The sequence below is a fragment of the Neodiprion fabricii genome, chromosome 2 (genome assembly GCF_021155785.1).
Source record: "Neodiprion fabricii isolate iyNeoFabr1 chromosome 2, iyNeoFabr1.1, whole genome shotgun sequence".
NCBI classification, from domain to species: domain Eukaryota; kingdom Metazoa; phylum Arthropoda; class Insecta; order Hymenoptera; family Diprionidae; genus Neodiprion; species Neodiprion fabricii.
Genome location: NC_060240.1, coordinates 28,382,568 through 28,398,600, shown reverse-complemented (window position 1 = coordinate 28,398,600; position 16,033 = coordinate 28,382,568). Strand labels below are relative to the sequence as shown.

The window sequence follows — 16,033 nt, the reverse complement described above, 5'->3', positions numbered from 1 at the left end:
CTAAACGAATTTTCCGATCGTGGCCAGTAACCAAAATTCCTACTGAAAAATGAGATTAATATCCAAGTAAGGGAATAAGTCAAATATTTTTTGTTGTCTACTAAAAACTTGGACTTGGGTTAAAAAATTACCTAACAAGTCTATCGAAAAATGCCTCCTTTTTTGGCTATTTATTCACTACTTTGGATTTTAAAAAAACACATTATTTTTTATCTATGGTGACGGAAGATGGGGACTTGAGGTGTTGATACCGAAGAGTGGATGCAGAGGACTTCGTCTTATCTTAGGTGAGGGTGGCATTTTCTTTGCTCGATAATCTATTACAGGTGTTTGCGGTGTCAGCGCTAAGTCTTATTATAATATATTAACCGTACTACAGTAATAAAACTTATATTCTACTTATATTTATAGTGTTTGTTTCAGTACCATCTATGAGTGTTGCACAAAATAATGAGTATTATTATTTAGATGAAAATAATGTAATTTATATCAAAATTCATCTAGACACGATAAGAGATAGTTTCTCGTGTAATTATCTCTACAAAAAATAGGATTATCACCGTTTTCATTTAGATAAAACATACGATAATAAAAACAAGATATTCTTCGTATAATGAGAAAAACAGAATTGTAGATTTCACAAAATATATCTTCACGTATGGTGAAGAGTTGTTGTCGCTGCTGCAAAAAATTTTCTATGCAAAAGAATGGAGGATTTGGTGGGATCGACTAAACAATGTATGTACCTACGTTTTAAAGATTCGGTGAGATCAAGTCAAATTTAGTCGGAGCAAAAAATACTCCAATCATTATTCTCAAGATTACGAAGTTTTTTCAAAAAAAAAATTTATTATTGAATTATATATTTTTTTGGAAAATTATATCTGATTTTTGACTTCGACCGGCGTCGCCCTTACTCTGGTATAAATAATTTATCTTAGCTTTATCATACAAAAGATGAACATGAACAGGAGATTTATCCACATAAAGGTGAAAGATGAACTTTAACCACGTTGTCGTTAAATGATAGAAGATCACGTTAATTCACCTAAGATTATTGACTTATTTAACATTATCTAAATAACGTACACAGAGTAGGTAGTATATACAATGAAATTGCTAACTGTGTTTCAAATAGACGGATACGTGGATCGTGGGCTGCAGCTGTAACTAGGAAGGCGTGAAATTAGCTGATCAAAGAAACATTGTATTAATTTCACAAGTATGAATATCATACGTGCGTGTAATTGCAAGATGATGTTAAAAAACCGAATGATTCGTAGTAAACAGGATCGAACACCGTTCACCTGTCCCTTGATTATCATTATCCCGTTCACTTACTCCGCGGAAATTGTCCTTGAGTGCCGAATCCAGGTGGAGCCAATACCTTATATAGGTACAACGTTTAATCGCCTATAGATCAGCAGATAAAAACGGAAACAGAACCGATCGCAAGTCGAAGCGTGAGTTTTTCCTTCTTTTTTTTCATTACCGCCGATCTTGCATCAATGCCGTGAATCATAGCCCAGGCGAGCGTGGCCACATATGCACGACATGCATGTATGGCATGGATTCGAACTAATAACCTATCGGCTTATCTTCTCGGAGATTGCCGTATTCTCACTCACCTCCGCAACAACCACGAACGGTTTGCTCTGAGTGCAGTTCTTTGTTCGGCCTACTTTTAGGTCGGAGATAGCCACGCCTATGGTACTTCGCTCTTTATATGTATACACATGCACAACTTTTGCCAATGCGAACTGGTTCTGATCAAAAACGAGATTTACGAAGGCGCGCAACGCGCGCAGACTTTTGACAGGATGCCGTGCAATCGTTCGATCTACAATGCTAAAAGCGTAAAAATTCAGTTTCGTAATTATCGCGAGCTTAACGGAGCTCGTAGATCGATCGACTGCGACTCGTGTCTGTAATGGGTTCCGGTAAGTCGAGACGACCGATTCGTCGCAGGACTGTAAGAGGTCTGACCACCACAGTCACGTTTCTACTTAACACTACTTTCGCTAGCCGTCGTTATGAATTTTTAATATTCCGCAGAAGACAAGCGAAAAAGAATCTGACATTAAATCACTTTCGGTGGGATACTTAACTGGACTAATGAGTCATTGAGAAATCAGGGACAGCGTATTACGTTACAGAAATTTGCATTTTATTTCACATTACACCGGATGGGCATTAATTTCGTCGACTTTGGATTTCATCGCGGTCGTCGCAGGTGTCGTTCGGTTAATTACATGTACGTGCAGCACGACGATCGTAAAACTATGTACAATTCATGCATAGGTTGAGCGATTCCTTTATGACTTAGTGGACGTATGTGCCGTGGCCGTATCCGTATCCGCCGTATCCGTAACCAAGACCGTGTCCGTAGCCTGCTGAGTATCCGTATCCAAGTCCGTGTCCGTAGGCGAGGGTGGGGGCGGCGGCGTAGCTCAGAGCCGGGGCGGCAACGGCGACCTTAGCGACGTGGGCTGCGGGGTAAGAGACCTGCGGAAAAGGGAGGAAAACCGACGGGTCAAAAATCGAAGGCTCCGTTACTCCGTTCCAAACTTGGCGCGCAATCGATCACCTTGTAGGTGTTCGCGTAGCTGGTGGCCACTGGGGCATGAGCGGCGTAGGCAACCGGAGCGGTGTGAGCGGCGTAGCTCACGACGGGGGCGGCATGGGTGGCGTAGCTCACGGCTGGGGCTGCGACGGCGACGCCGTGACCGAGAGAGCCGTATCCGTAGCCTCCGTAGGAGGGGATGATTCCGGCGGAAGCGTAGGCCAGAGAGGCGACGAGGAGTACCTGCGCACCGATTTACGGGGATGAAGTTTTTCATTTTTGGAAAATTGCCGACTGGCAATGAGGCGAAAATTTCCATTTCTCATGTTCTTGGTGACAACATTATTCTAGTATAATAGTATAGACGTTACGATAAACGGTTAAATATACCTGAATACCTTTCGAATTACCAGACCATTTGTTACGAGTACCTATTTAGAACTGTTTTAACTGAATTTTATGATTATCGCAACGTTGAACTTGTTTCTTTGGTTGGTGTATTTTTTTTTTTTTCAGCTAAATGAGAACTCGTAATGTTGACTGGAACTTGTACCAGTATCAAATTGTCTCAGTTACGATAATCGCAAAGAATTAGTAACGCGTACTGGATTTTCTGTTTAAAGCAACAAAATTTATTTTATTTTGCACTCGGTACTATATTTTTCGATTGTGGTGATGAACGAATATAGTTAAGGATTGTGCGGTAACCACAACAATAGAAATTTCCGTTAGCGTATCCGGGCGATTCGGTTCTTTCGATGTAGAATAGAAATTCGGAGTTTGCTTCTGACCGGCGAGTAAAATATTTGAAAATCGTAAAGTCCAATCCGCGTTTAAAAGTTATACTGGATTGTAAATGCGAATGAAAAATTATGAGACACGTATCTCCGTCAATGTTGTGCGTATTGCCTCATTTTGTTGATTTCAAGTTTGAAGATAACTTTAGCGTGAATAAAAACATATTCATTATTTCAGAGACGATTCGTTGTTGAAATGGGAATTCAAGATAATTCCCGGAACAGTGAGATAAAATTGCGAAATCCCGGTATTTCCGAATCTTGAAAAGGAATCATTCGCTATAAGTGTTTTCTTTACACCTTGGAATTCAGACGTACGAAGTGAAATTCTGCACATAAATTTGAGTTGAAATATACAATCTGCAAAGTTATTCACTGTCCGGAATTCATAACTTCGGAAAATTAATAATTATAAAAGAAAATTTCGAGTCCGCGCTGTTCCGGCGAAACTGAATTTGCATACGAAGTGACAAACTGTATCCCGGATGTCGGTGCTGGATCGAAAATTCAAAATCGTTGAAGGAACGAGGCGGCAGATTAAAGTCTGAGACTCACCAGCTTGAACATGTTGCAGTAGTGTGTTTGACTTGGTCTTGCGCTGTTGCTAGACGAGTGCTGCTGACTGTGTGGATGTAGGCAAAGCGCGCCCTCTTATATAGCTGAATAACTCTTACCCGCACGGCAGGAGAATGGTCAGGAGAGTTGTCGAAGAATGGAGTTGGAAAAAAAATTACCCCCAGAACTAATTTGGAGGGGAATAGGCTTGGCGGGATGCGGCGAGGGGTGGACGAGGACGGAGGCCAGGGCGTGTTGCCTGAATCACCAACGCCATCGCATCCTGGAGCCTGTGTACGTCGAGGAAGGTCCTCGAAGGTCGACTCTCCTATTATCGCTTCTAAACGATGGGAACCTCGCGCAAACACTCGGACCATTCGCCTGCCTTCGCAAACGCGTGCAGGAGGAAGCAAAAACGGTAAAAAAAAAAGAAAAAAACAAACAAACGAATAAAAATAAGGACAGGTGTAAAAAATTCACATCGACGAAACGCCTTGAGATAATGACCATAGCTTTAAACGAGATCGCTCGACTACCGGCAATTATTAACGCCCTGCATGATCGTGCGAGCCTCTCTCTCTTTCTAACCTCACGTCTCCAGCCTCTGTTCTCTCCTCTCCGGCTGACTTCTCAACCGTGAAGAGAGGTCTTGGGAGGCCTTGTATCTAGGTCGCTGTCATTCGGAATCTCCCTGCATCGTGTGACATAATACATGTAACACGTTTGGATAACTCGTACTTTCATGTTACGCTTCGATTCGTAAGGACCAGACGGCTCGCAAAATCACCGGTATAACGCCTTAAAGAGGTATATTATGCTTTCACGTCCCGAAGGCAGGACTTCGGAAAATTTCTTCATGACAAAGTTCGTCGTGCTTTCAAGCCGAGGTAATCCAGTGTCTTAAAAGCAAATGTCCCTCTTTCTTTCGACCTGTTTTACTAGCCACAATCGTACGAGTGATTAGAAAGACCGGGAAATCCGTTTCATTCGGAGTACTTATAAAAATATACATGTTCGAAAAGTATATGCACATTTTTCCTGAGTAAGATGAGACAACAGGATCGACGACCTGCCCCTTCTCGTGCCCACAGAGCAGGACCAAGTTGAAAATCTGCCCGAAGTAAAACGATGTGAGATTCGCGATAAGAAAATAGAAAACAACTTCCACCTGTTGTTCGTAGTGCAACAGACTGTGTGAAAATAACCAATGAGTTTTAATGCTAATGATATTTGAACTGTAACGGTAAGAGAAACGAGTGACTCACTGTGTCTGCAGGCGACGCACAAGATGCAAGCCAAAGCAATACAGGCTTATAGGCCACCGCATGGTATGCGTGTAGTACAAATTTTTACACATATGCATAACAGAGATAGTGATAATAAATGTGTGTTACTTGCACCTCGGCGGTATAATAAATTTCATACCAACGCCCCGGTCAGGTTACGTGTACACATCGAATCGGTACACGACTGCAAGGATTATCTCGAGGATAAGAGATCGGTACACAAACTAATAAACTAATAACCCTGTACATGCATAACTGTGACTAGAAAAGTGGTAGATCTTTGTTATTATTTCATTAGAGTAACGCTGCGTAGTGAATTTATTATTCCCACGTCCTTCTAATGCCCGCGATCGAACCTTCGGAATTGCAGAATAAACTGCTTGGTACGATTCTTATAGGATAGAATCTTTTCATTTTAATGCTAATGCGATTCAGCAATAGAAATTAACCGTTTCGCAATCAGGTCGAAAATGCTGCATGCCTGATATATTATGTATTGGTAGATATTTGACAAAGAATAAAGTAGGTAATCATAGAAATGAACCTGGTTGGGCAATGAGTAGTATGGAATGGTTACCATTAACGTTCAATGTCAATGGAATAAGAAAATTCTAAGAGCAATGCGATTTCTACTCACGTTCAATGATAAACTCATGGAAAATTCTCATAATCGCGATATTCTAACGGTGTGAGGCAATGTAAAAGAGACAGCGAAGAGTCAATGGCAAATGGTCCCGTGAGCTCTCAATAGTAACCCAATGGAACAGCCCCAATGATTTTATTCCCTGCACGGTGTCGTAAATCATCGATGTGAATCCTCGGCATTTGTTCATCGTAACGAGTCCTGCGAAGACGAATTCGCAACAGGAAAAGCTTACCCCTAGCTTGACGCAACTCAATCTTCATTGGCAATGGATACCAACAAAAGTGCAGTCACGTAATGCTCACGTAACTCCATGTTCGAATTGGGGGTAAGGTTTACTCTCCTATGAATTAATTGTTCAATTGAATAATCGTATAAGGGGAATATAGCGATGGCGATAATGCTCGATTATACTTTCAATTGTGAATAAAATGTTACTAAATCGTTGAACAATTATCCTATCGGTAAATGTGCAATAAGTATACATGTGCGATACTTCCGAAGGTATTATCTTTACGAGGTATTTATCCGTAACTTATTGTCGACGATTCAGCGACGCGTGAACAGAACGAGGGAATGGTTTATTCATCGGGATGCTTGGCTGGATCTATACAATAATCGATATTGATTATTGGACGTCGAATGCGCAAAGACGTCTGCACGATTAAAACAGAAACGAAATGGACTAAGAATTTGGTGAACTGAATCGTCATTGATCACGATGACTAAATATAATTATCTTCAAAGCCAGTGCTAACGAATGATCACAATTACGCATGGTACACTAAGCTTATCTAATTCATCTGTTAAACTGATCCAGTACTTCGCGCACGGGTTGAGCCAGCTTCTTGTTGCGTATTCATAGGTGGGTAGTTACATATCAGCGGATTAACCCGTGCAGTTTGTACATCGCATGTATGATAATTATTTCTAAATACGGCATTGAATTGGTTACGTAGTAAATGATAACTAGCATGGTCTTTCAATGATCAAATGTAAATTTAGGCACACGCATTACTGTTATGCATAACGCAGAACGTTAATGACCTTCGCTATTTTTAATGGTCAGATTAGTTAGTGTTATTAGTATAATTATAACGTTATCTAATAAGTAGCTTCAAATCATTGCGATATGCAAAACTTTCTCGCGAATTTTAAACAGAAATACCTTCAATTACGTGTATAATTATATATAAAAAACAGTTCGAGGTATATTCTTGAAATTGTTTTTTTTTTTTTTTTCGTCAATGGTGTTGGCAAACATTATATCATTATCTCGGTCATTATGGTAACGAGTTCTGTCACCGTTTTTGCGCCGGAATTGGTTTTAAAAAATAAAAGTAAACCATTAGCGGCGATAGATTCTTATCGCGTGTGATACGAGATTGCAGAATATTGCCAGGTCAGTTATACTGTGGCGAGCGATCAAGTAGCCTACATTCGCACGAAATGTTGCCGACAGCTAAATCCACTGCGAAACGCCCTTGGGGCAAGCGCTTGTGCAAGTAAAATTTACAATTGCATATAATGAGTATATAACTGCGGTCAATCGGGTGACAACGGGGTTGGAAAACGTGTGCAATTACTTGTAATTGCCGGTATATATGCCTATATGGTACGGTTTTTAGAGACCGAAGTAGAAAGAACAGAATACGGACAAAATGAAATGGCACATGAATGCAGAAACAATTTTTGCAAGTTCGCTGAAGACGATAAAGAATCTTGAATATAGTGATTGATGTTTGATTCCTGACGTACTACGAGTTCTCTATTTTATTTTTCTTTATTCGGGATCGAATGTACGTATAATATTGTGAATTTTCTATACACTGATATTTTCAAATATTAGATGAGGACTTGGAATTATTGAAATAAAATTTCCAACGAACCGATCTCCATCTTCTCAAACTCAAATCTTTTACATTCGATTATAGATTTATGAATTTATTCAATCCTCAAACATGAGATTTTTGACACATGGACAACAATATGAACAGCAACAATGACCCTTACAGCTTAGTCTTATCAAATTTTTACTAATACTACAATGTCACGATCAAAACCGTTAAACATTTATGGGGACAGAAAGTACAGACAATGTGTTGATCAGGTGGAGAGAAAGGAACCGCGACAAGTACCTAGATGTGAGGGTACGGTCGCCAGGGTATGTTTGCCGGTATATAGTTTTTCTTAATAGTTTTATCAATTTTCCGATCATCCGTTCAGTCGTCGTGTGGATCCGGAAATCCCTTGATCACTTGTCCTCGCCCTCGCCCTCCTCCTCTTCGTCAAACTCCCCGTCCTCTTCAGCGGTGGCGTCCTGGTACTGCTGGTACTCGGAGACCAAGTCGTTCATGTTGCTCTCGGCCTCGGTGAACTCCATCTCGTCCATGCCCTCGCCGGTGTACCAATGAAGGAAAGCCTTGCGCCTGAACATCGCTGTGAACTGTTCGGAAACGCGTTTGAAGAGCTCCTGTATCGCGGTTGAGTTCCCGATGAACGTGGCGGACATCTTGAGACCGCGAGGCGGGATGTCGCAGACCGCGGTTTTCACGTTACTCGGTATCCACTCGACGAAGTAACTGCTGTTCTTGTTCTGAATGTTGAGCATCTGCTCGTCGACCTCCTTCATGGACATCCTACCCCTGAAGACCGCGGCCACGGTGAGGTACCTACCGTGCCGGGGGTCGCAGGCCGCCATCATGTTCTTCGCGTCGAACATCTGCTGAGTGAGTTCGGGGACCGTTAGAGCTCGGTACTGTTGCGAACCGCGGGAAGTGAGGGGTGCGAACCCGGGGATGAAGAAGTGGAGCCGAGGGAAGGGCACCATGTTCACGGCGAGTTTCCTCAGGTCTGCGTTCAGCTGTCCGGGGAATCTGAGGCAGGTCGTAACACCGCTGAGCGTGGCGCTGACAAGATGGTTAAGGTCCCCGTAGGTCGGGGTGGTCAGCTTCAGGGTCCTGAAGCAGATGTCGTAGAGGGCCTCGTTGTCGATGCAGTACGACTCGTCGGTGTTCTCCACCAGCTGATGGACCGACAAGGTGCAGTTGTAGGGCTCGACCACGGTGTCGGAGACCTTGGGCGAGGGCACCACGCTGAAGGTCATCATTATACGGTCGGGATACTCCTCGCGGATCTTCGATATCAGTAGAGTTCCCATTCCAGCGCCGGTCCCGCCGCCCAGTGAGTGCGTCAGTTGGAAGCCCTGCAAGCAGTCGCAGCTCTCCGCCTCCTTCCTCACGACGTCCAGGACCGAGTCCACCAGCTCCGCACCCTCCGTGTAGTGGCCCTTCGCCCAGTTGTTCCCGGCGCCGCTCTGCCCGAAGACGAAATTGTCGGGCCGGAATATCTGCCCGAACGGACCCGAGCGCACCGCGTCCATGGTCCCCGGCTCAAGGTCCACCAGGATCGCCCTCGGCACGTATTTGCCCCCAGTCGCCTCGTTGTAGTAGACGTTAATCCGCTCCAGCTGCAGATCCGAGTCGCCGTGGTACGTGCCGGTCGGATCGATGCCGTGCTCGTCGGAAATCACCTCCCAGAACTAGTCGAAGGGAAAAATTTCGATGAGTTGATAAGAAATTTCGTTATCGTGGGAGTATTTGCGAATTCTGTATTTTGCGTTTAACACGCTGACAATTAGGGCTATTGAGACGTGTGACGAGGACGGACGTCGATGCTTACCTTGGCTCCAATTTGGTTGCCGCATTGCCCGGCTTGAAGATGTACGATTTCACGCATGATCGATTCACTGTCGCGTTTTGGAACGCGTCTGTGCTGAATTGATATGTAATAAAACTAATTAACTACCCCCGCAGTTCGCGGATCCTTTTAGACTCCAGTTTCCTGATGCCAATTTATTCAGTGGAAAAAAAGCAGTCAGACAACCTAAACAGTCCTTCAAATGTTCCTCTCCCAGGCAACCCGTGCGCAACTACCCCGTTTTACTCGCATGACAGGGTTGATTGGGTGAATTGTTTTCAAGGTTCGTTATTGTTGCCTCTACTATTGATTTAATCGCAACGAGAAGAGCGGGAGATAATGAGAACGTTCGAAAACTCACGTCTACGATAAGATTGCGCAATTTCAACTCTGTCACTTCTTATGCGTGTCCTATTATAGCAGCTACATGTATTCCATTTATTTGGGAAAGTGTGCAGCATTTTTATTGCAAGGTCGCCGACGCCTTGATACGTGTATTCACGAATTCAAATCATCATTGTTACTACTTTACTACGGAAATTCCTAACTGGTAATTTAGCTGTAATACAGCACTGCAATGTACCAACCACGCATGAACGTGCAGAGAACGATGCAGGAACTAGACCATTGCGCAAAGACAAACTGTAAATTTGGAGCAAGTAATTTCTCACGCACGACTGCCGGACAAACGGCTTCTTTTCTGTCATTTTTATCAGCTTTGTATTCAAGATTATCCTAGGGCGCTGTGTTTGAATAACGCCTCGGGCCTCATATTTCCTGTCTGTAACGTTAAACCAAGTGACTGTGTCGCATAACCGCGAGTTGACTAGCAATCTGCGACATGACGCACACAATATTATGTGAATTTATATAATGCGGTAGCGGATCACGAACGATTTCACAAGACTGTTGGATAAAGATTCATGTTGATTAAATAAATAATTTGCTCTCATAGATGTTATTTATTGAAAATAATACCTCCCAATAATTGAGTTGCGAAAATATAAACTATATATGTATGTATAATGTAATGATCACAGGATTTCCGCTGATGGATAAGAGACCAAGTGCTCGATGAGGACATCTCTGCTCCGGCTGTTTTACCTGCCGTCTGTGGTACCAGAATAAATAATTACAGGTATGCCGCCGGTTTACCGACACTGTATATAGCGTGTACAAGGATAAAGTTGTACACTTTTTCCAGCATAAGAAAGTCCAACTCGTTGAAATCCGGTCGGTATTTTATCAACACCGACGAAGTTTAGAAGTGGATAACACGAAGTGCTCGGGTGTAAGTAAGGTGTTCCGGAAATTCGTAGATTCACTCCACCCTTGTCTGTTCTTCGGAATTTACAATCAAATTTATAATCGAATGAATAAGTTCGGTGGTTGAGCTGCCGTGTTTTAGATTATCGATCAGCATCTCCGCACAGTGAATGTTAACTCTTCGCAACTCTTGCTTTTCTTCTTATCTGGGAGAGTTCGAAGTTCGGAGAAGCTTAACGACGTCCGGCGAACAGGGGAGCCGAGTACGCGTTGAAGGCTGGGTACGCGGAATAGGCAGGGTAAGCGGCGGAATAGGCTACGGGTGCTGCGGCCAAGGGTGCGGCGGCTACGGCTGGGGCTACGTAAGGTGCGGCGGCTACGGCTGGGGCTACATAAGGTGCGGCAATGGCGTGGTTGATGGCGTGAGCGTTGTAGCTGCTCGCGAAAGTTCCGACGGTCAGAGCAGCCGGAACTGGTGCTGGTACCGCCAGAGGAACGGCACCGCCGGAGCAAACGGCCACGAGGGCGGCGACGAGGATCTGCGAAATGAAGATTTTACGATTAAAATGAGAAGTGAGGACGAGTGACTGCGATCCCTTTGACTTACGACCGCGGTGATAATTGACGAGAACAAAGCTCGGACGATTTCTTATCAATTCTTTCAAAACAGAGTATAATGACTTACGAGGCACTTGGTCATCATTTTGAGAATTGGTTTGGTTTGTTGGATCCGCTGCGAAGACTGCGATGTACTCGGCTTATGGACGCTGGCTTTTATACTCGGTTTTTCAACGGTGGCAGGGGATCCCTCACCATTTCTGCGGTGGGTACTCAACCGATGTCGAAGAAATGGATTCGCACCTCTCTTGCATACCAGATGACCTTTGGTCAAATGTCTATAGGTATTACGGGCGAGCCACACCCGGTAACAGCTGGTGGGCTCCCTCTTTCTCCGTTAATTCCTTGCACATTGTTCCCCTCCAGGATATTTGGTATTGGTTTGGTGACGGATATTGCAGGGAGCCGGACTCTCGAATGCGCGTGGCGCGTGAGGTGAACACGGAATCGCTTCTGTTCTAGAGTCTCTCTAATCTACGAGGTTGACTTCCACTCGGAGCGCCCAAACGCCCGACTTCCATTAACTTAACACGGTTTTTTATATCGCAGGATCTAGAGTGCTGTTCAATAGATCAACGCTATAATCCTTCAGTCGGTTTATCAATTGGGGATATCATCGGGTGCTTGTCAGTAATAGCGACGTGGATTGCCAAATTAAAGGGTAGATTTCCACGAATTTCGACACTGAATTAATCTCGACGTGAATTCTTTCTCAGGTAAATCTGAATCGGTTACGCATTTCGAGCTGCTGATGCTTCTGGCGATAAAAGTTTCGGGTAGTGTGGAGGAAGAAATTGCACAAAAAACATTTTTCAATTTTGGGATACACGCTGCAGAGCGTCGCATTACGTATCGGTTTCGAACGCGATACGCTTCTCGCTTGCAAATCTGTTCGACAGTTACGTACGACATGGACATCAGGCTCCAAGTAGGCACTGTCGATATCTAGGCAAGGCACGTTTCGGTACGTGGCGAAACGGTGGACGGCGAACGGGCGGGAAGACGTTCAGGAAAACGGGAGTTTCACTTTTAAACGACGCGACGCGCAGTGATGCAGGCGGAGTCGCGTTGGGTAACCGAGTGCCCTGGATCCGATTAAAAGTTGCCGCAATATCTGAAGCGTCGAATGCTTTGAGGGTAGTTCGAAAATCCAGTAACTTATGCGATTACCTCAAGAAGCCCCGTGTTGCGGAACGTTGTCCGCGTGGAACAACTGGCACAAACAAATGGAAGGAATTGAAAAAAAATTTCACGAAGAAAAACTGTTTGGTAGTCGTAAACTGTGTTACTTTTGGCGGGTTTCGCAACTCTGGAAAGCTCGTTTCCCGATCACCTTTTAACTTCAGACATTCCGTTGATCACGTGGAAGCGGTCCTTACGCTTTGCACAGTTTCCAGGCTTCATCCTTGTTGTATAACACTGACCTTGTCGACAGCGTTCCTGGAAAGAAGGAGAAAATGCTACTGAACTGTCAGGGAGCATTGAGCAGATGATGTCAACGAAGCAAGATGAATGCATCGCATTCGATGAGGGGAACTTTTGCTTGAATAGAACCCTCTCAAGCCTCAAGCTTATGCATGCTTGCCTTTGAAGGTCGCGGTTGAATGCCACATCTTATTTTTCCATGTCCTGTTATATCAAACGGTGAAACGCAATTTGTAGACAGCGTTGCTTCTATGGAATAATACGCAGCCTTCTTATTGCTCGTTGCGAAAGCACGAGTGCAGGAGAAAAATAAAAAAGGGACAAAAAGGAGCGGGAATTTATCGACGCGTCGTTACTGAAATTCTTCTGACTTGTATTAAACTTGAGATCGGTATTTTTTTTTGTCGACTGAATACTTTGTCTCAGACTGCAAAAATGTAGGACCGTGGGTTCTAATTGGTCCTTATAGCCTGTAGCATTTTATCGCGATCGGTGAATAACTTTCAATTAATTTAATCCTCTTGCGATCACGATTCCACTTCTTCCGCTCAGCTGCACCAATTTTTTTTCCCCCAACCTCTCACAACAGGATACGATTCAAGGCTCTCGCGGTGCATCGCCGAACCTGTTTTGAGCCTGATGATTGTCTTTACGTCGAACGTTCGTCTGTCTTCCGGCATAAAGCGCACCCACCTTGCCTTGTGGCACGCATACAAGATTTCCAGAGTAAAAGAAAAAAAAATGATACCACTCCCTTTTTGCGATATAGGAAGAAGACAATGCGTGGTTTTAATTTATACCTATACGAGTCTAACCCCCGAATTGTAAACTGAGTATTTACGGCTGATTGGAACATTCGACGTATTGTCTTTCTCTCGACAAACTTGAACAGAGAAGTAAAAATAGAAGAGTTTTGTGAAGTCCATCGATAATCCGTTTTATCCAGAATTTAGCATTATTTATCTTCGAGTGAAAATACGGCAAAGAAGGAGCTGATTTTTTGGAGGAAAAAAATCTGGAAACTTCGCTTCTTGCACGTGAATCACATCTCCGCTGGTTTTACGAGTGACGTGACGTCGCTTTCAGTTCAATGCATCTGGCAATTATGACAGGGTGATTAACCCTTCGAATCTGTCGACGCTCACGTGGACGAAGTCTGGCGTAGCCCCGTCGATCGTGAACGTTCCAACATTTCCCTTTGTCTGGAATATTCCATGGCAAAACATGACTTTGGTTTCCTCGTTGTTTTCTTCCATTTCGACAGCCCTAAAAACGCTCAGCAAAATGTCAGTCAAGTATTCACCGACGCCAAAGTAATAAGTTACGATAACAAGGTACTTTTGTTTTATTTTAGAAAATGAAACCGGGAAACACGGACGTTCTTTTTATTTCCTTCCTTCTTTATACGCATACCTGCTTTATACAGCGGAAGAAATGCCGTTTCGCTGTCTCCGACAAGCCTGTCTTCCATGCATAACATCTTGCTATTCATAGCAATCACATCAAATCCGAAGTAATTGAAGCCGAGGTGAAATTGGGCACTTGGGAAAACTGGGAAAGTGTATTTTCTCCCAAGTAAGTAACTCTGTTTCACTGGGTAATAAGTTCAAAGACGAATGATTTACGATTGTCTTATTTATCACAGTGTATAGTATAGACGGTAAAATCTCCAAGGTCGTGGATTTCAAATGAAATATTCCCTGCACAGTTCAATAACTTGTCATTGTCTCGTTGCAGCTATACACAACTTCTGTGGTGGGTATAAACTATTTGAAGAAATAAACAGTGCAAAATGGTGATTAACGGGGTCCGTGCATCAAATTTCGAATTCCCTGATTCATCGTACCCTTCCACAACCCTAAAACCCTTACGTTCGAAATTGTAGAAACCAAACAGCAGCGCGCTGAAGTTGGGAAAAGGTTTATTATGTAGTATTTGAGAGGATTGATTATCCGCTCTCTGAACAAGTAAGAATTCTTTTTCCAATTATCATTTTATTTACGGCAAAGAAAATAATAAAAATCGTTCAGTGCAGAGTGCTTGGCAAGCGGTCGTCGATCCGGAGCTTTCGTGATCCACGGATCCTCACCCCACGATCGCGGCGCTGTGAGCTGCGTAGGCGTGGGCCAATGGGGCGGCCAGACTTCCGGCGTAAGCCGAGGGCACAAAGCCCGGTGCAGCGACGAGTGGAGCCGACGGAAGTGCCGCGTACGGAAGTGCGGGGGCCGCGACGTAGGGAGCGGCTGCGACGTAGGGGGCGGCCAGGTTCCTCGTGCTTATGTCGACCCTCGAGGCGTAGGGCGGGATGTTGTAGGGCACTGCCTTTGCGTACCCGACCGCAGCGGGTGCCGCAACCAGCGGAGCCGAAACAGCCGCCGGTACCAAACCGGCGATACCGCTGCTGAGAACGGCCAGGAGAACGAAGCTGGTCATCTGCGAAAATTTTTTTAACTATTAGAAACAAGCTTGACTTTACGCGAATAACTCTCTGTGGAGATTTCAGTGGTGTATTCGACGACGGATGTACGATTTCTATGATGGGAAATTATTTTGCCGCTTATCAATAATCCGCTTTTCTCTCGGTGCACTTTTGGTACTGTACTATAATAATGAATATAATGATAATTGAGCCAACCCACCATCACGAAGGAGTTCATGTTGCTTGATTGGTTACACTGAAACTCACTGAGCTCTGTGATCTTCGTCGGAGTTACGGTAGCTTTTATATGCGACGTTACCACCTCCATTATTCTGTTAGACTTATTTGACTTTCTTCGAAAACGTGAGAAGCTTCCAGACGAGGAAAAGGTTGCGTAAAGTCCGATGGAAGGGAGTCTGTTTGCGATCGCATATGAGTCGATGGTAGAAAATTCGTCATCGAGTTGTTATTGGAATTGACGATCACACTTACGGTTGAAGTGTCTTTGCACATGAAACGGTTAACGCATGCTAAAGAAAAACGGTTCGGTGGTCGATTAACCTGACAAATGAATTAATCTAGTTCCCAATTCTGCAACCAGATTTCCAACCACGTATAGTAGAAAGTGTGAAATGTGACTATTAGACCACGATGCACTAATTGTTGTAAAAATGTTTTGAAAATTTATTATTTTAATTTATTACTGCAAACTTTGTATGATCCCATCAGATAATTGTCGGAGTGAGCTGCAGCTTGACATGC

At 43.8% G+C, this 16,033-nt stretch overlaps 3 protein-coding genes across 3 annotated transcripts; all 3 read right to left on the bottom strand.

The window, feature by feature from the left end:
- Positions 1-2,145: 2,145 nt before the first annotated feature.
- Positions 2,146-4,070, bottom strand: LOC124175889 (larval/pupal cuticle protein H1C-like). Its single transcript, XM_046556504.1, has 3 exons — positions 3,916-4,070; positions 2,588-2,806; positions 2,146-2,505 (listed from the first exon to the last, which is right to left on the bottom strand). Exons 1-3 carry the CDS (start codon positions 3,925-3,927, stop codon positions 2,323-2,325), a joined length of 414 nt encoding a protein of 137 aa, XP_046412460.1. The 5' UTR covers positions 3,928-4,070; the 3' UTR covers positions 2,146-2,322.
- A 3,747-nt stretch (positions 4,071-7,817) lies between these two features.
- LOC124175883 (tubulin beta chain) lies at positions 7,818-9,663 on the bottom strand. Its single transcript, XM_046556491.1, has 2 exons — positions 9,526-9,663; positions 7,818-9,385 (listed from the first exon to the last, which is right to left on the bottom strand). Exons 1-2 carry the CDS (start codon positions 9,580-9,582, stop codon positions 8,099-8,101), a joined length of 1,344 nt encoding a protein of 447 aa, XP_046412447.1. The 5' UTR covers positions 9,583-9,663; the 3' UTR covers positions 7,818-8,098.
- An 822-nt stretch (positions 9,664-10,485) lies between these two features.
- Positions 10,486-15,599, bottom strand: LOC124175612. The gene is made up of 5 exons (XM_046556014.1): positions 15,492-15,599; positions 14,939-15,285; positions 13,998-14,118; positions 11,495-11,755; positions 10,486-11,348 (listed from the first exon to the last, which is right to left on the bottom strand). The coding sequence occupies exons 1-5, from the start codon at positions 15,597-15,599 to the stop codon at positions 11,043-11,045; spliced, it is 1,143 nt and encodes a 380-aa protein (XP_046411970.1). The 3' UTR covers positions 10,486-11,042.
- Positions 15,600-16,033: the final 434 nt, after the last annotated feature.

Coding starts and splice junctions, on each gene's coding strand:
- LOC124175883 (XM_046556491.1), bottom strand. CDS start 9,582: ATGCGTGAAATCGTACATCTTCAAGCCGGGCAATGCGGCAACCAAATT. Junction 9,386..9,525: donor GCAACCAAATTGGAGCCAAG/GTAAGCATCGAC, acceptor CCCTTCGACTAG/TTCTGGGAGGTGATTTCCGA.
- LOC124175889 (XM_046556504.1), bottom strand. Junction 2,506..2,587: donor GCTACGCGAACACCTACAAG/GTGATCGATTGC, acceptor CCTTTTCCGCAG/GTCTCTTACCCCGCAGCCCA.
- LOC124175612 (XM_046556014.1), bottom strand. CDS start 15,599: ATGGAGGTGGTAACGTCGCATATAAAAGCTACCGTAACTCCGACGAAG. Junction 15,286..15,491: donor ACATGAACTCCTTCGTGATG/GTGGGTTGGCTC, acceptor AAATTTTCGCAG/ATGACCAGCTTCGTTCTCCT. Junction 11,349..11,494: donor AAATGATGACCAAGTGCCTC/GTAAGTCATTAT, acceptor TTCATTTCGCAG/ATCCTCGTCGCCGCCCTCGT.